The sequence below is a fragment of the Sus scrofa genome, chromosome 7 (genome assembly GCF_000003025.6).
Source record: "Sus scrofa isolate TJ Tabasco breed Duroc chromosome 7, Sscrofa11.1, whole genome shotgun sequence".
Classification (NCBI taxonomy): domain Eukaryota; kingdom Metazoa; phylum Chordata; class Mammalia; order Artiodactyla; family Suidae; genus Sus; species Sus scrofa.
The window spans coordinates 43,640,030-43,660,015 of record NC_010449.5 but is presented as its reverse complement, the minus strand read 5'-3'; the positions used below and the strand labels follow the sequence as shown (position 1 = coordinate 43,660,015).

The 19,986-nt window shown below is 41.6% G+C and overlaps 1 protein-coding gene across 2 annotated transcripts; it reads right to left on the bottom strand.

Moving 5' to 3' along the window:
- GLYATL3 (glycine-N-acyltransferase like 3) lies at nt 262-18,573 on the bottom strand. 2 transcript variants are annotated; one of them, XM_021098810.1, is made up of 6 exons: nt 17,507-18,573; nt 15,626-15,732; nt 10,662-10,769; nt 9,352-9,478; nt 3,991-4,117; nt 262-1,877 (listed from the first exon to the last, which is right to left on the bottom strand). In XM_021098810.1, exons 2-6 carry the CDS (start codon nt 15,701-15,703, stop codon nt 1,451-1,453), a joined length of 867 nt encoding a protein of 288 aa, XP_020954469.1. In that variant the 5' UTR covers nt 15,704-15,732; nt 17,507-18,573; the 3' UTR covers nt 262-1,450. The 2 variants fall into 2 exon arrangements, with proteins under 2 accessions (XP_020954469.1, XP_020954470.1); XM_021098811.1 differs by lacking the exon at nt 15,626-15,732.

Sequence of the window (19,986 nt, the reverse complement as noted above, 5' to 3'; positions counted from 1 at the left end):
TAAATACCTAAAATTTAGATTTCCTCTTATCTTTGTACTTGGAATTCTGTGACCTCCATGGGAGAAGAAACCACTATTTCCTATGTGACTAAGAAAACTTTAACCAGACTAGACAAATCCAACCCCTGTGTTTGTGCCAGCTTTTATTGCAGATGCAAGAACACAACTTGTGTTGTTTCTCTCTTCTTTTACTGTCCTTGAAAGATACGCACACACAAGCGATCAGAACCTAAATTAAAAAAAAAAATTCTAACAAGGATAAAAGACTAAGAGGGTATTGATTTTATTATGTTATCATTTACATTTCCTTTACAAGAAAAGACAAGTGGTTTAGTGAAAAAAGTAGGTTGAAATCAAAATACAACATTCTGGCTCAGCCTCTAGCAGTGATTATTGATATAACCTTAAAGAAGTCATTTATTTTCTTTGGTCCTCAGACCTTCATATGTAATGAGAGAATTAGCTTATGATCTTATCAAAATTCTGTGAGTATGTACATAGGCATGTAGAAACATGAAATATGTATATATGTGTATATATGTTTATAGTTACACCACACACCTGTATATGCATCTTAGTTTCTCATGAGAAAGCAGATTATCAACAAGGGGGCTGGAATAGGTGACAGGTAATGTCCAGTCCTAGGCTGATATCACTGATTTCTAGCTTTTAAAATGTCCATATTCTCCTTCCTTCATCCAAGGCAACTGAGAAATGGAAACTTGATAGAAATACAAATTCTAAGGCCTGACCTCAGACTTATTGAATCAGAGACTGTGGGGGAGAGAGAGGCTCAGCCATGCGTGTTGTATCCTGCCTTCCAGGTGATTCTGAAGTGCATTAAATGTGAGAACCGCTGCCTTCAAACATACCCAGGGAAGAACTAGAGGCTGGATTCCTAGGCGGAAGGGGAGAGATAGTGATTAAAGGGGAAAAGAAGCAGGCTATTCTACAGAGAACTTGGGTCAGAGACTGGAGGAACAGAGTTTGGGGAGACAGGATACTAGTGGCACAGGAGCATCATTTATAGTCGTAAGGAACTGGTGTGGTAGTGATAGTACAGAACAGAAGCCCGAGCAGCAACAAGAAAGCAGTAGCCACATGCTCCCTTGTTAAATCATTTGCTCTCATGTAGTCATTTCTGCTCCTGTGCTAAGATCTGCTGGCTCTAGAACCCTCTTTCTGCAGAGGATCCCCAAGGAGGATAATTACCTTGTTTTTAGCCACAACTGTCTCTGAGCCCTAGAGGCATTACTATAGAAACCTGAGTCAGGGAGAGGTAGGGATTCTGTCTAATCCTGCTTGCCTTCTCCAGGTGCTTTTCAACAATTTAAGATTCTCCTGATTCTAGTTTTAATTTTTCCCTCAAGGGCAGCTAAGGAATGTACGTTCAGGAATGTACCATGGGTATGTTAGGAGCAAGGAAGACAATTCCTGGAGTTCCAATGGGCTAGGGGCGAACTTGCCCAGAGAAAGTTGCAGGTGTGAGAATAAGCCTAAAAAACCGACAAGGCAGGAGCTCAGCATGCAGGCTCTTCAAGAGGCGGATGGAAGCCTCATTGTCATCCCAGAAGTTGCCCTGGCAGGGCAATCCCTGGCTTTGCAACTTCCTGACCAGCGTGAGGGCCACTAGCCTGTTATACCCCTTCCTGCGATGCTCTGTCAGGGTGTAGCCATGACACATAGTGGCAAACTGGTCTGTGAAACTCCAAGAGACTGGGTTCCCCTTGTCATCACGGACACACACACTGGGGAAGCAGGAGATGAGCTTGGCAATGTACCGGCGACACTGCTCGTTGCCTCCCCGGGACCAAGTCTGGTTGAGCAGATCAGCATCAGCAACACTCAGGCAGCTTAGCTTCAGGGAAAGACTCATTCTAGAAGGAGATGACACAGAAGAAATATGAACTCATGATCACGTGACCACAAACAACACCATCTCTTTGGACACTGATTCAAAATGAGAAATCACTCCAGAGGAGTTCCCTTCGTGTCTCAGCAGTTAATGAACCTGACTAGTATCCATGAGGACTCAGGTTCGATTCCTGGCCTTGCTCAGAGGGTTAAGGATCCAGCATTGCCATGAACTGTGGTGTAGGTCGCAGACGTGGCTCAGATCTGGAGTTGCTGTGGCTGTGGTGTGGGCTGGCAGCTGTAGCTCCAATTCAACCCCTAGCCTGGGAACTTCCATATGCCATGGGTACAGCCCTAAAAAGCAAAAAAAAAAAAAACTCACCCCAGAGATAGTGCCCAGCAAATACCAGACTATTTTCAATGAATTAGAACACATCACTCACCACTTAGCTTTTAAGATTCCATTTTTGATAGGACAAAATACTCAGTAAAGTCTTTTCTTTGAATTTTCTGCCCACTTTTTACTGTCCTCAGACTAGATTAAGGCAAGTATTTCATTTTTCTGTAATTAATAGAAAATCTTGTTCTTATTAAGTCTTGCGTCTCTTGACAGCCTCTCTGAAACCTTGAATTAAGTTCAGATTCTTGGGCCCCCAATCTTTTCCTTGGTAAAAGAAAATATTTTAGGATAGAACCTCTACCTTTTTGCATCCATGGCCAGAGAATATACATTGCTTAAATGCTAGCTCTTCCACACATTTCCCAAAAAAATCTGAGAAAAGGTTTTAAAACCTATAGCATTAAGATTTTTTTTTTTTTAAAAAAAAGGAGTTCCCATAGTTGCTCAGTGGTTAGTGAACCCAACTAGTATCCATGATGATGTGGGTTCTATCCCTGGCCTCACTCAGTGGGTTAAGGATCGACTGTTGCTGTGAGCTGTGGTGTAGGTGGCAGACTTGGCTTGGATCCCGAGTTGCTGTGGCTATAGTGTAAGCTGACAGCTATAGCTCCGACTGGACCCCTAGCCTGGAAACCTTCATATGCCTCAACCTAACTTTCTCTCATTCTGGAAGTTATCAAGGTCATAAGACCATCCCAAGTTAAGAGCCTGGTACTGTCATTCTCGCTATGACCTTTATAATGTACAAGTTTGTGTTTTCTTTTTTTAGTGCTTCTGCAGTGTTAGCTCACGTTGCAGGCATTCTGTGGACTCTGGCCCTGGGTCAGTCATCTAACTGCTAAGCAAGGGGTGCAAAATAAATATATACATGCAATAACTGGCTTAATAGGACTTTTAATTTACTTCTTAAAATAAACTTTAAAACAATGTCAAAGAAGCCTCAGACAGAACTGTCACTGCAAAAAAAAAATGCTTCTAAGGCACATATTCCAGGAGTGATACTAGAGACTACGACCTTGTATGTGAAGGCCAAGGACCCAAAATACACATTTAGGTAATGACTTAGGTGTTACAGACACATTGTCATACTTCCTCTGCAGAAGGCAGAAAATTCAAGTCAAAATCCGGTTTTAAAAAGCCCCACTGGGGGATAAGGAAAATAGCAGTAACAAGCAGCTTGGGCTCAGATGGCAGAAATGATTGAGAATTATTTGGGGGAGGAGAATGCCTAAGAAATGATTTTTCTGTGTATTCTGTGAAAATATAGGACTCCTGAGTTCGCCTATTACTCTGGGCAAAGACACTGATTTGATTTTGCAGGAAATTATGAGCAGTCAGGCAGAGCAGAAAGGGAGAGAGTCACACACATACGCATACACAAAGACACAGTCAGTGACCCAACTCCAAGGTACCAAAATACTCCTTAATGATACTAAGCACTCAAGGAGTTCCCATTGTGGCTCTGGTTAACAAACCTGACTAGTATCCATGAGGATGCAGGTTCCACCCTTGGCCTCACTCATGGGTTAAGGAACTGGCGTTGCTGTGGGCTGTGGTGTAGGCTGGCAGCTACAGCTCTGATTCAACCCCTAGCCTGGGAACTTCCATATGCTGTGGGTGCTAAAAAGACCGGAAAAAAAAAAAAAAGATATGAAGTACTCCATTACTGCTATTTGTACTTTCATAGCAGTAAGTTCCCCCCACCCCACCCCAATGCAGAAAATCGGTTTACCTACAGGGAACTGGTGTCCAGAGGAGGTGAAAGTTGAGGAAAGAAAGCAGCCTTGAAGGAAGCTAGCTTTACATCCAACTGCTTTGAGGTGGCCACAGTTTTGGAAACATCATACAGCTCGCTCTGCAGTCCTGCATGTACAAACACACTGTGAGTAATGGGAGCATTTTATTTGAAAACACAGAGAGGGAATTGGTTACAGCATTTTTGCACTCGGTATCAACACCACCACCAGTGTGCTACCCTGTATTATCCTTACCCCTGTGTATTTATCTATGGACAGGTATAGCCATTCCCTATGTGATTTTTTTTTTTTTTTTGGGTGGGGGGTGGCACACTGCAGCATATCAAAGTTCCCAGGCTAGGGGTCAAATCAGAACTATAGCTGCTGGCCTACACTGCAGCCACAGCAACGTGGGGTATGAACCATGTCTGCGACTACAGCTCATGGCAACGTGGGATCCCCAACCCACTGAGCAAGGCCAGGGGATCAAACTCACATCCTCATGGATACTAGTCAGATTTGTTTCCACTGCACCATAGCGGGAACTCACCCCTGTCTGATTTTTAAACCTTATACATGACTTGCAAATTTCCACTCTGATCATGACCTTCCATGGGAATTTCTGATGGGACTGACTAACCTTTGGGACTAGCCTTTGTAACTTTTCATAGGAACTTCAATTTTTCTGACTTGTCAGATTGATTGTACACTCCTGAAGGTAAGGGACATTGTGTAACTCCCGAAGTGTAAAGAGCTGAGATCTATTTGACATGGTGATCTGACTTTCAAGATTCTCTTCCAGGCTCTTGCCTAAAGGTCCATAACAGCAAGATCAAAATATAAACTTAGCCTTGGTGACATTCAGCCTGAACTTTTTTTTTTTTTTTTTTTTAATCTTTCTAGGGCCACACTCATGGCATGTGGAGGTTCTCAGGCTAGGGGTCCAATCGGAGCTGTTGCTGCCGGCCTACGCCAGAGCCACAGCAATGCTAGATCCAAGCCATGTTTGTGACCTACACCACAGCTCATGGCAATGCCAGATCCTTAACCCACTGAGCAAGGCCAGGGATGGAACCTGTGTCCTCATGGATGCTAGTCAGGTTCACAACCACTGAGCCACGACGGGAACTCCCAGCTCATCCTGAACTTAACTCACCCAGAGCCCACTCATTTGTCACAGCTATACTGTATTATCTATAAACCTTTATTCAGTAACTGTTGTAGACAAAGCACTGGGCATGGCTTCACCATGAGCCACAGGGATGGCATGGTCTCTGTTCTGACAGCGCTTACAGCATGGCAGGGTGGCTCCTCTTTACTTGGAACCAACTTGCTCTGCTTCTCCAAATCCCCATGTGCTCTGTCCTTTCCAGTCTGGCTCCTGAGTGACAGCATCCTCTGGAAATGGACCTTCCCACTTCCATGTTTGTCTAAAGGCTTGCTTCCTTCTCCCAGGAAATCACTTCCTCTCGAAGAAAACAGGAGTGGAAGGTTGCAGTGAACCCAGACTCTGCTCTGAGCCCCAGCTCCTCTCTCAGCGAGTTAAGTCAAAGTAAAGATAAGCAGGTCTTCAAGCTAATGCTGTTAACATCATGGATGCTGTGGCTAGCACCCCATATTATAACATTAAATTACATCTAAGTCGTACTAGGTAGTGCTACCAAAGGTGTGAAGGGTATTTCCAACAGGATTTCTTCCTCCTAAGTTAGATGGAACCAAGTTCTTTCTAAAAGTCAGCCTAGTGTTTCTAAACAAACAAACAAACAACTTTTAGGAGGTCCCGTTGTGGCTCAGAGGGTTAAGAACCCAACTAGTATCCATGAGGATGTGGGTTTGATCCCTGGCCTCATTCAGTGAGTTAAGGATCCAGCATTGCCACAAGCTGTGGTATAGGTCACAGATGCGGCTCGGATCATGCGTTGCTGTGACTGTGGTGTAGGCCAGCCGCTGTAGCTCCAATTGAATCCCTCGCCTGGGAACTTGCATATGCTGCTGGTGCGGCCCTAAAAATAAAATGAAAAATAAAATGAAAAATAAAATGAAATAAAATAAAACAAAACAAAATAAAAAAGATGTAACAGAGAAAACTGCATAAAATGAAGGCATAGCTTAATTATCTATATTTTAATTACTACTAAAGCCACAAGATAGAAATTTACCAGCCAGCTTCTACTTATCACTCTCCCAATCTCCCCATCACAATTCCATCTCTCTGCTCTAAGAATTACCACCCCTAATTGCTTTTAAGATCATTTTCTTGTTTTCTTTAGAGTTTTATTATTCAAGTCTGCATCCTTAAATGCTACAAGTTGATTGAGCCTATTTTTTTATCTAAATTTTTCAGTCTACAGGTTTTCTTTCAAATCCTACCCAGCTCCCCCTTTTAGACGTTTTTTGTTGCTGTTGAAGAATCTGGTTGTTTGCTGGGTAGAGCTCCCAGCGTCTGGATTTTGCTGAGTTGTGGACCATATCCTTCTGTCCATGGAGAGGGTATCACTGTATTTATTTATTTATTTATTTATTGGTCTTTTTAGGGCCTTACCGGCAGCATATGGAGGTTCCCAGGCTAGGGGTCTAATCGGAGCTATAGCCTCTGGCCTACACCACAGCCCCAGCAACATGGGATCTGAGCCGTGTCTTCGAACTACACCACAGCTCACGGCAACACCAGATCCTTGACCCACTGAGCGAGGCCAGGGATCGAACCCACAACCTCATGGTTCCTAGTCGGATTCGTTAACCACTGAGCCACAATGGGAACTCCTGGGTATCACTTTAACAAGTGATTTTCTCCTTTCTCACAGGAGACAAGAATCTCCCTTTATCTGACTGCTGTTGTCCACCCTACCTCCTCAGAAGAGGAGGAGTTGTTAATTGGATAAGCCAGAACTCAGGGCATTCATTGGACTGGTAACCAGTGGACAGGCCTCTGGAATCTTCATGGCCATGCTCATGTTGACAAGCTCTCTCATTCATGAACTGAGCAGTTAGCAGAAGAGCCTGGTTGGTCTGGGAACTGTGCATTTTTATTTTTTTAAAACTCCTGTCCTCACACAGGAGTTTAGCTCCTCTGAGTAGGTGAGTGGAACCCTGGTTTAGTATTGTTTATGGATGGGTGCTGCAACTGAAAAATGACAAAAGTGGAGTTCCCGGCATGACTCAGTGGTAACAATCCAAACTAGTATCCATGAGGATACAGGTTTGATCCCTGGCCTCACTCAGTGGGTTGCTGTGGCTGTGGCGTAGGCCAGCAGCTGTAGCTCTGATTCAGCCTCTAATCTGGGAACTTCCATATGCTGTGGGCGCAGCCCTAAAATGCAAAAAAAAAAGAAAGAAAAAATAAAAACAAAGGCATTGCTATGTAGGGTGTGCTGTTGATCTGAACACCCAATATTTCACCACCTGAAGCCTGTTCTATCCAGGCTGCCCAACTAGCAGTGGTGACTGAGCCTATACCAGGCAGAAAATAAAAGACTGAGTATATATATGGCAGGTGATAGGCTTGTTGAGTTGCTCATGATTTAGGGATGTTGGGAAACAGCACCTTCTTAGGTGTTCTGCGTAAGAACAGTAAAGATACCCGTGACTTCTTGGGTATCAATGTTCTAAGGAGATCAGTTCTTACCACAGAAGCCCAGAGCTGAGACCACATCTGAAGCCAAGAGGAACGCCTGCCCTGCCCTATGACGGATTTTACCCTCCAGCTATACGAGGTGCTATCATTCACATCTGTACCTGCCAAACCCTCAGGAAGGATGACTGGATCCATTTAAATGATTGTAACTCATGACTATCTGTTCAGCCTTCTGAAAAAAAAATATTGGCTATTACAGGGATGTTCTTGCCATATGGATTCAGGTGATTTGAGGATATAAACCAACAGCACCAAAATCTATCCAATTATTGCCATGATTTTTCACATCAAAGGAGGAGATATGCTCATTTTCATGTTAATGTGGCTGAGAAGTTTTTGGTTTTTTTTGTTTTTTATGACTGCACCACAGCCACAGCAATGCTGGATCCTTAACCCACTGAATGAGGCCAGGGATTGAACCCACATCCTCATGGACTCTGTGTCTGGTCCTTAATCCACTGAGCCACAATGGGAACACCAGATTTTTCTAAATTGGCTCAGTGAAAGGGAGAACCATGTCTCACTGCTAATAGGCATAACTGGGGTGAATGTGTAAAAGGGCAGATAGAGTCTAGAATTACTTCTAGAAAGTCTTTCCAGGCATTTGCAAAGGGTTTTATGCAACATCCCAAATCTTTGGGTTATGAATTTGCATTAGTCACTGTAGGTGGACAGAAACTTTTCTTGTGAGAGGGCTTCAGCTGTTTCTGGCTGAAAAAAAAAAAAAAATTAACACACTTCCTATGTCTAACTTGGGGATTCTGACCTTCCCTGGCAAATGATTAAGGAACTCATTATACCCAAACAGTTACAAACAGTAACCTCATTGCTTATATAAATCCCTAATCATTACAAAAAAGTTGAGAGAGTAAGGGATACACTGAAGCTGAAACTGTCCATCCAAACAATCAGAATTCTTAATCTGCTTCCGTCTTGGCCTGAAGTTCTTCCAGCAGCATCGATGGCCATGAAATTATCTCCTTGGAACTCATGTGTACTCTTTCCTGATAAAATCATTTCAAGATATCCTATGTCAATCAGTTGAATATTTCTTTCCAGAATCATTTGCTTTAGAAAGAAGAAAAGGTTTACCTATTGGCTTAGACTTTAAAGATTGTTGTAGGAAATGGTTAGGAGTAATAAGGAAAAAATATACTGTGATACTCACTGACATCCATATTACAGTAATAGTGGGGGGAAAAATGTCACTTAAAAGCAGCCCTTGGGAGTTCCTGTTGTGGTGCAGTGGTTAATGAATCCGACTAGGAACCATGATGTTGCGGGTTCAATCCCTGGCCTTGCTCAGTGGGTTAAGGATCTGGAGCTATCGTGTAGGCTGCAGACACGGCTTAAATCCCGAGTTGCTGTGGCTCTGGCGTAGGCTGGCAGCTACAGCTCCGATTAGACCCCTAGCCTGGGAACCTCCATATGCTGTGGAAACCGGCCCTAGAAAAGGCAAAAAGACCAAAAATAAAAAAAATAAAAAGCAGCCCTGTGTAAATGGCCTCTGCTTACCTTGAGGGCTAAACTTTATAAGAAGTAAAAATAAGCATTGTTACAAAACTGGAATACGTAAGCTGTAAATATACAAAATGCATATATATGTATTTGTGCCTGTGTGTGTGTATATATATATATATATATGTGAAATGTATGCCATATTTATTTATCTGATTGATATGAAAAAGAGAATAAAAAGCCTGCCTAGTGTCTTGTACTCGACCCACCTTGTATTTGAAAGACTTGGTCCCAGTTGATAACACCTTGCTCTTCCAGTAGCTGCTGGTAAGCTCTGACATCCTTGTAGAACACAGCATAGGCGTTAGTATAATGGTCCAGGTTATCTGTCTCAGCCTGGGACAGAAATCACAATCACAAACACATGAAAGCACAACCTCTAGATACTCAAATCCTAGATAGATTAAGTACCATTAGCTATGGGCATCTAGACAATTTCCATCACCAAAACGTAGCCACCTATAAACATGGCTCAGTGGGAATGTGGCTAATACACTATAGTGAGAGAAAGAACAGACATTTAGAAACTTTGATTATTTCTTCTGTTATTATGGCGCTCTTAAAACATTTATTTCAGGAGTTCCCATCGTGGCGCAGTGGTTAACGAATCCGACTAGGAACCATGAGGTTGCGGGTTCGGTCCCTGCCCTTGCTCAGTGGCTTAACGATGTGGCGTTGCCGTGAGCTGTGGTGTAGGTTGCAGACGCGGCTCGGATCCCGCGTTGCTGTGGCTCTGGTGTAGGCGGGTGGCTACAGCTCCGATTCGACCCCTAGCCTGGGAACCTCCATATACCGCAGGAGCGGCCCAAGAAATAGCTACAAAAAGACAAAAAACAAAAACAAACAAACAAAAAAAACATTTATTTCACATTTGTCTAGGACTTTATTTGTTTATAAAAATAAAAAGGGCATAACTCAGTGGATCCACCTACAAAATCAAACTGAACTTTCAGAACTTTCCTAATGTGGTCAGGATAGCACATCTTTGATCACCTAAGCCTCTCTTTGGTATCAGAGGAAGAGTGGGAAACGTGCTGTTTTTTTCAATCTTATCCCATATTTACCCACATGACCAAAGTCAGGGGGCATTAGGAAAAATCAATCCAGCAGAAAAACTCATCTGTACAAGCATGTATGCTTCTTGTTTGTAGGCATTATGAAACACTAAAGAGATACTCTATTGAACACATTTTTTTTTTCTTTTTTTGGCTGCACCTGAAGCATGTAAAAGTTCCTGGACCAGGGATCAAACCTGAGCCACAGCAGCCACCAGGGCCACAGCAGTGACAATGCTGAATCCTTAACCCACTGAGCCACCAGGGAACTCCTGAACCCATTTAGTCTGGAAGTATCCATAGGTCTAATACTCCAAAGCCAGTCAAATAAGAAGCTAATGGTAAAATACATAGCTTGTTAAGCTGTGAGGGTTACAATATACCATTTACCTAATCTTTTCTCTTCAGCTGATGCCAAATCTTATTTTCTTTTTTCTTTTATTTTTTGGCTTTTAAAAGTGTACCTCTTTCTGCCGCCGGGTGATGACAGCTTTGAAGTTGGGCCATGAATCCAATACCACTTCCTTTTGAAAGGGATTCCCACGATTTATGTTCATCACTGCTCCATAAACCTGAGCCAAAGAACCCAGAGGACATGCCAATCACATTACTATTTCAGTTGCATACTACCATTTTCACTCCTCATTCTACTGCATAATCATGGCCATGAGGGGAAATTGGAAATATATACACATGTATACACAACACATACACATTAAAAACGTCTCCCTCTTACTTCATCGGCACACGTGAAAACTGGTAAAATATCTATGAAAGCATATGAAAATTCTCCCTAAATTTAGTTTTTTGCAGCATGATGGTGAGAGGTACCAAATCAATAGGCTTACTAGATGGGGCTTGGCACACAAATCTGCCATAAACACCGAATGAATCAGAATTTGATGTATGAATTTAGGGCTCATACATCTTTTAAAAGTTCCACAGAAAGTTTTTTTTTTTTTAATGTCTTCCTTTTTTCTTTATTTTATTTTATTATTTATTTATTTATTTATTTTTGGTCTTTTTAGGGTTGCACCCTCTACATATGGAAGTTCCCAGGCAAGGGGTCAGCCACAACAATACCAGATCTGAGCCACGTCTGTGACCTACACCTCGGTTGATGGCAATGCTGGGTTCTTAACCCACTGAGCGAGGCCAGGGATGGAACCCACATCCTCATGGATATCAGTTGGATTTTTAACCTGCTAAGCCACAACAGGAACTCCAGCCATAGATAATTTTGAGGCACAGCTGCTTTTGAAGTTTATTATATTACCTGAAAATCATCTGTGAAATATAACAATTCCTTCAGCCCTGAATTACAGTTAATCACTTGAGAGTGAAAAGCATCACTCCCTGGGAACAAAAAGGCCAAAAACACCCCCAGCATTTCAGATTTGATGGAGCAAGTTCCTATAAGCTTTTCCTGAGGATTGTAACTATGCCTCATTCATTATTAAATTCAAGGAGTCTGAGGGAGCTGATCAAATGCTTGTTGACAAAACCATGCTGAAGTCATACTAGAGTGCTATTATATGATCTTTCACATTTTTTACTCCACTAAGAATCAGAGATGGAAAAAAAAAATGGAGTTCCCATCATGGCTCAGTGGTTAACAAATCTGACTAGGAACCATGAGGTTGCAGGTTCGATCCCTGCCCTCACTCAGTGGGTTAAAGATACAGCTTTGACATGAGCTGTGGTGCAGGTCGAAGATGCGGCTTGGATCCTGAATTGCTGTGGCTGTGGCATAGGCCGATGGCTATGGCTCCAATTGACCCCGTAGTCTGGGAACCTCCATATGCCGCAAGAGTGGCCCAAGAAATGGCAAAAAGACCAAAAAAAAAAGGAGAAGAATCAGAGATGTCTGTGCTACAAAATAACTTTCACAGGTTATATGTGTACTCCCAGAGAAGAGAAAGTTGTGGTCACAGGTGAGCTGAGCTACAGGCCAATGTTCACAGCAGCATTTTCCTAATATAGACGTAAGCTGGAAACAATCTCCATCTCCAGCACCACGGAATAAACAAATAAATGGTGACCTATTCAGACAGGAACCACAAAACAGCACCATGGTGTTCAGCCAAAGAAGCTAAACCCCAAAAGGTACTTATTGTGTGATCCAATTTATATTATATTCAAAGACAGGTTGAACTAAATGATGACTTTAGAAGACCAGAGAGTAGTTACTTTGGGGGAACTGGGAAACTTTCTTGGGGACAGGAAAAGAGCATGGGGGCCGGGGGGGGGCGGTGTGGCAGGGGGGAGGTTGGGCAGGGAGGAATGGCATCAGAAATAATGTTCTTTTGTCTTTCTTTTCCATTTTGGGCCACCCTGAGGCATGTGGATCTCCTGGCCAGGGATCAGATCCAGGCCACAGTTTTGACCTAAGTCACAGCTGTGGCAACTCCGAATCCTTAACCCACTGCACCCAGCTGGGATCAAACCCGTGTCCCAAGACTCCCAAGAGGCCACTGGTCCCATTGCAACCCAGCGTGAGCTCTGGGAGTAACATTCCTTTTTGGCTAGAGTAGGGGTTCCACAGATATTTGCTTTATGAAAATTCGTTAAGCTGCATCATTATGTTATATGCACTTTCTAGTGCTACACCCTCAAAGAAAAAAATTTAAAATTATAGGGGCTACATCGTTACCTTCTTTATCATCTTAATTCAAATCATTCACCTCAATGCCCAGAACATTATCCAATACTCTTCCATCTTTTTTTTCTTTCTTTTTTTTTTTTTTTTTTTGGTCTTTTTAGGGTCACACCCTCGGCACATGGAGGTTCCCAGGATAGGGGTCTAATCGTATCTGTAGCTGCCAAGTTAGGCCATAGCCATAGCAATGCCAGAGCTGATCTGAGTCCTTAACCTACACCACAGTTTACGGCAACTTGGCATCCTTAATCCACCGAGCGAGGCCAGGGACCGAACTTGCGTCCTCATGGAAACTCCAATGCTCTTCTATCTTACCCAAACTGGGACCTCACTCAAATCTTTTCATTGACTCTATCTTTGCACGTCTGGCTAAATCTAACGTGTAACAGGGGTCACACTTAGTGAACACCCACAAACTAGAGTGACCTGGAAGGGTCATGCTTATTTTGTTAGTCATTAAATTCTGGGGTTGCTGATTTGATATATACAGAATAACACGTTTATGAAAATGGTTTCACATGGGGAAAGCACAATCCTTATTCAAGAATGGAGCTTGTGTATGATTGATATGTTCACTAGGGTAAAAGGAAAAAGTTCTTTACAATATTCAGGTTCTGGGAAAAAACCCCTCACTTGTTTTTAAAAGATTGGAATCAACTGAAAGACTTATCAGCAGTCAAAAGGAAACCTTCCCAATAACTGATTATCTAAAGGGTGAGGGTTAAGAGGAGATGAGAAGTGTCTAGGGGGAAGTGAAAGATGCTGGAGAAGTGAGCAGTTAGAGCTGGTGAAGGAAATTTGGAGGGACATTTAATCCCGTAAACAGTAAAGTGGGATTAGAAAATACATAGCCATAAGCTCCAACAGATGGAGAAGAGTGAACCACAAAACTATCTTATCTTCATCTGCCTTATTCTCTAAAGGACATAGTGTATACTAAAAGGGTATTTTGAAACTATGGTCAAAGAACACAGCTAGGCCTTATATAACAATGCAATAATCCCAGGTCGATAAATAGATCCAGGAATAAAGAGAGTCGGCGTATGAAAAATGAGAAATTGGGAATACTGAGTAAAATAGTTATTAAAGAGGAGACTATACAAGGAAGGCATTGTTTGTGCCTACATATTTCATTTCCTTAATTCTTATTCCAAGTAATGTAATGAGAGCCGAACATTTCAAAAGCACACTCAATTTGGAATCTGATAACCTGGATTTAAATCTGAACTCTAGCACTGAGAAATGGGGAAGTAATTTAGGGGTAGCATCTGTAAAACTATAATATAAATATCTGCCAATTCCGAGGTTTTAATATTACAGAGGAACCATGAAAGGGATTGATTAGTTTTTTATGAAGCTCAAATGAGAGAGTGTGAAAGATTCTTTTTTTTTTCTTTTTTTGCTGCCCCGTGGTCCATGGAGTTCCTGGGCCAGGAATCAGTTCTGAGCCACAGTTGCGAGCTAAGCTGCAGCTGGAACAAAACCGTATCCTTTCACCCACTGCACCGGGCCAGGGATCTATCCGGTCCTTCCGCAGCAACCGGAACCGCTGTAGTCAGATTCTGAACTCACTGTTCCACAGCGGGATCTCCAATTTGGTACTTTTAAAATTATAAGATCCCAAATGATCACTCAGAGTTTCCCTACTATCCATGAGACAAGATGGTCAGATTAATCCATCCAGTAGGTGCCCTAGAGGACTTTAGATCACTTTTGTTCAAATTTTAGTGTAAATAAGGACTATCCAGGGTGTTTGTTGAATACACAGGTCCCTGGCATCTGTCTTCAGAAATTAAGATTCATTCTCTCTCTTCTGGGTTATTAGCATGCCACTCACATTTGAAAACCACTGCTATTGGGCTCTTTCTTTGCTTAAGAAACTCTGACTTCAAAGACAATTTCACTACATTCTGCATTTTTTTCTCCATGTACTTAAAATATTTCCAATCTTTCACTTCTTTGCAAAGTCATCTTGCACAGAAGTTCTGAGTTACCGCAGACCCTTACTGACTTTAGAGAACTCAGCATGTAGAGGCTTGATGATCAACAAAAGCCACTGAAAAAACTTGACAAATAAAAATCTCGGAATAAACAGAAAAATATTTTTATAGAAACCCCGTAAACTTCAGTTCCATTGTTTACCTAGGTTTTATCCTTACCAGCAGTGCCACCCAAAATACCCTTCCAAATATTTGGAATTCAAATTTACCTTAGAAATAGTCCAGTCCTGGAGTTCCCATCATGGCGCAGTGGTGAACGAATCTGACTAGGAACCATGAGGTTGAGGGTTCGATCCCTGCCCTTGCACAGTGGGTTAAGGATCTGGCGTTGCCATGAGCTGTGGTGTAGGTTGCAGACACGGCTCAGATCCTACCTTGCTGTGGCTCTGGCTTAGGCCCGTGGCTACACCTCCAATTAGACCCCTGGCCTTGGAACCTCCATTTGCCGCAGAAGCAGCCCTAGAAAAGGAAAGAAAAAAAAAAAAAAAAAAAAAGAGAGAGAGAGAAAGAAAGAAAGAAAAAAAAGTCCAGTCCAGCATGACCTAAGTTTTCCTAGGAGTCATCTAGAATAACTTTCAAAACCATCACTATCTGGGCTATAACCATAATCCACTGAATCCATTTCTAGCAGGAGGAGACTGGAAAGCTGTATGTTTAACAAGTGCTCCCAGGGAATCTTGTCACCAGAAAAATTTTGGAAAGAGCTACAGTTCTGACGTGATTTCACAGAGTAATCAAAGCAAGATGATAAAACTTAAATTTAGAGTACCTTGAGTGATTCAGGAAAGTGACTCCTCAACACTTTTTCCAGGGTGAGTAATTTGGTAGAACAGTTTAGCACCAACATCTTCTCAGGAGCACTTGTTAACTCCACACCTGATTATGGATGGCAAGGCATGTGTTTACTTTTTGCCTGTTAACATTGTGAAACCACCTACCAATCCTTGAAGTCCTGCTTTCAACTCTATGTAATTCTGAATGTGAGGCTTCCTCTGGGGAGGGAAGAAACAGCGAGAGAAAGAGGCTCTAGGATGGGTCGACCAGAACACCTGGAAATGGACTGATCACAACTGGATCCTGGGAGGACGTGAATGTCTACACTGGGTGAAGCCTTCATTATCCATGTTCATGGTCCCAAAACTCTTCCTTCAGGACGCAAGAGCAGCTGTCAACATGTATTTGTGCTTTCTTTGATTTAAGCCAGTTTTAAGCAGCCTAAGAGCTGCATGAAGGACCCAGGCTTGCTCTGGGCTGCACTGTGTCTCCAGCACCCATCGCTGGACCCTGAGCAATTTGTGAGTCAAAAGAGCTGCTTAGCCTAGAAAGAAAAATTGAAGCCAGAGCAAGGAGGGTTTTAATTATTTAGAAGTTAGAGAACTGGACTTAAGCAAATGCTCAGGTAAAAGTGTAAGGCTGCTTTTACCAGCCACAGATTTGGGTGACATGAAAATCAGAGAGACATTTTTCCCATGGGTTCCTTCACAGAGGACACTATAACTAAGAAACAACATTAGACAATATCCTTTCAGTAAAAACAGTGATGAATTTCTTAAGGATCTTTCTTTTATTAAATACAAAAATATTTTTAAAGGCCATAAAAAAGAATGCAGAAACTCTCAGAGAATGGGAGCGAGAAATAGTCTCAGAAAATATTTTTCACACGTTTTTGAATTACATTAGAAAGTCATATTGACAACTATTAACCAGAAAAGTACAAGATCAGAACGTCACATCCTCACCACTTAATTATAAATTCCTCATAATAAACATGTGTTTTTGAATAGGGAAGTAAAGGTTTGTAATGCCTTTAGCCAAAATGCTATTGTGGGAGTTCCTGCTGTGGCTCAGTGGTAACGAACCCAGACTAGTATCCATGAGGATGCAGGTTCGATCCCTGGCCTCGCTCAGTGGGTTTAAGGATCCTAAGTTGCTGTGGCTGTGGCATTGGCAGGCAGCTACACCTCTTATTTGACCCCTAGCCTGGGAATTTCTGTACGCAGCAGGTGCGGCCCTAAAAAGAAAAAAAAAACCTATCAATAACAGACCCACTCTTGGAAGTCTTCATCAAGAAAAATAATTATACTCATATAGGTTTAAGGAACTGACGTTTCTTTGGGACATTACCCATCAGGACCGAGCAGGGAACATAAATATTTTATTAATAATAATCAGGCAAGGAAAGCATGAACACTCTCCTAGGAGGTTTCATTCTTATAAATAAACAAAGCAAGGGAGCTCTGTTTTTATGGTGTAATGCACCATTTATAATACAGTGGCAGATGTTTGTTAACAAGGAAATAAATAACAATTTTTAAAACCCTTGAAATCCAGTGCTAGGGATTACTTTTCAGATGATAGGTTTCTGGTTTTGAGAGTCTTATCTATTTCTCTAGTTGTGCTCAAGTCATAATACAAATAGTTTTACATTCCACAAGGCTTATTTCCCCCCACATCACAATTTGAGTTAAAGAAAAAAATACCAAAATACAACCCCAATAAAATATCTCTTCCTCTAAACCTAATTATTATTCTTTCTTCCCATATACAATGTTGAATTTCATTTCTCCTCTTTCTAGTTCTCTCATTTCTGCTTGCAATTATTACCAGTGACTGGTCATTTGTTATTTTAACGAAGAAACGAAACGCATACCTGCCGCTGAGAGTTCAGTCTGAAACTGAGGTCTTTCCCTGCGTGGCACTGCAATGGTTCCTTTATCAAAGGTTGGTTTATTCTTCAAGCCCAATTCCCTAATTAGTCCTCCAGTGGAAAGAGGAGGGAAAGAAAGACAAAGTGTTTACACCTGTAGAAAGGGAGGTGTCTATGACATCAGGTGAAAATCATCAGGAATGTTTTCTTTCCACTTCTTTCTTTCTACCACATTGAGTCTTACAGTGTAAAAGCCAACAAATACCAATCTTGATTTAGAGATGGGCATTTTCTAGACACAAGACCTATCTCTCTGTCAGGATAGCATGGAAAAAAAAAAAAAATAAAAAGGAATGGGACCCTGGCAAATGGGATACAAGAAGACAAGGCAGAGGTACTGACCCCATATAGATTTTTATCTGTTCTGAGTAAAACAATATTGCTGCCCTAAACTTCCAAGGTTAGAAGTCATTAACCTCTAAAGAGCGAACTTGTGGAACTGAGTCATTTTTGAGAATTTATTGTCTTTTCAGAGTTCTTTGCTCTCTATTAAAAACCATCTGAACTAATTAGAATTGTTAATAAGGAAAAAATAACCGAAAGGTTATTTGCCATAAGGAAAAAATAACAAAAAAAGACAAGACATATTACTTTTCTAGGAAAACTGCATTGGATGAAGGTGATTAAATTTGAAATATGTTCATCAAGCTAAGCTAAACTTTTGACTCTGAGATTAAAAAGACAAAGGCAAACAAGGGGGAGAAAAGGAGGTTACTAATGTAAGATAAATTTAAGATTTTCTTCTAGAATCCCAAGTGAGCAAATTCATGACACATATTATCATCATACCAAAAACGGATTGATTTATATGTGTTGTAATAGGATGTACTCATTAGCTTCAGTACCCCCTTCTGCTTGTAGCTTTTCAGCAAATTCCTAAGTCAAAATTAAAATTTTTTCACTTTCTAGCTCTATCACCCACTTCTTGTTTGTTTAGGTCTACATCCTCGGCATACGGAAATTCCCAGGCTAGCGGTCGAATTGGAGCTGTGGCCACTGGCCTAAGCCATCGCCAGAGCAACGCCAGATCTGAGCTGTGTCTTCGACCTTCATCACAGCTCACAGCAACGCTGGATCCTTAACCCACTGAGTGAGGCCAGGGATGAACCCATGTCCTCATGGATGCTAGTTGGGTTTGTTACTGCTAAGCCACATTGGGAACTCTATATCACTTACTATTTGAGTGATCTTAAAACCAAAGTACTTAGCTTCCTCTGCCTCAGACTATGTAGGATGGGGGTAATAGTGATTGCTATGGGGTTTAATCCTCATAGGGTTGTTATCAGGATTAAACATTGGTATAAATGCATGTATACATGAGGCTTAGAATAGTAGCTGGCATCTAGCACATATCAATAAATATCAGCCATTGTCACCATTGTTATTTTTGTTATATAGCCCTGTTGTTCCATTTGAAAAATCTACCTTAATTTTAAGTACTCCTTGGGGGTGGAAATAGGTAAAATAGGTGGAAATAGGAAAAACAGGTAAAACTGTTTCTGTTAAAAAAGGGGGAAAAAACCCATTTTAAAAAAGTTCTCTATAGTCGTCTTATTGTATCTGCAAACTGTTCCTCCCTCATCCTCCTCTTGGTCCAAGTTTAACAAGTATTAACCAGTCTCAGCAGGGTTGCTGCAGCAGAGGACACTTTAATGAGAGCAAACACAGAAGGTAAGAGAAAGGGGTTGTGTGGTGGTGAAGAGGCATAGAAACGTGTTCATGGAGTTTCTCTTAACAAGAAAACTAGTTAGAGCAGAAACATGGATCAGTCACTTTAGACCAACTGAAGCGCAAATGGGAAATTTGAATTTCTCTTTGCTTTCGCTGTCCTTCTTTCTTCCTCAATGCCGAATATTTCTTAACAATGAATGAAACTAGAGAGGATTTAGGAGACTTATGTTTGGAAACTAAGCCAACCGAAATGATTCAAATTCTAATTTTGATAGGTGCACCTGTGCTCGTTAGAGACTACGAAGAAATTCTATCCAACCAAATAAAAGTAAATCCCTTAATTACAGGTTCTAGGGTGGGTGTCACGTATTTAAACAAAACCTGTTTGTTAAACATAGGCCCAGCTAAATGCTGGGAAAAATGTAAGGACCCATACAAAACAAGGATTTCAAATGATAGTACACTGTGTTTCTGTTATCTGTACACCTGCCTCCTCCCCCTCCCCAATTGTACCAATTTGCCTTCCTTCCTTCAGCAGCATCATTGAGGACCCATTTTCCTGTGTGTTTCTCTTTTCAGCCTTTTCCCAGCTTTTCCAACCTGACAAGTTAAAACATTTCCTTATTTTAATTTGCATTTACATGATTAAGGTTAAAAATCTTTTAAGTACTTATTGACCGTGATTTGTCTTCCTCTGAGAATTGCCCATTTTCCTTTTGGTCTTTATTCTATTTGTTACTGGTATTTTAGAG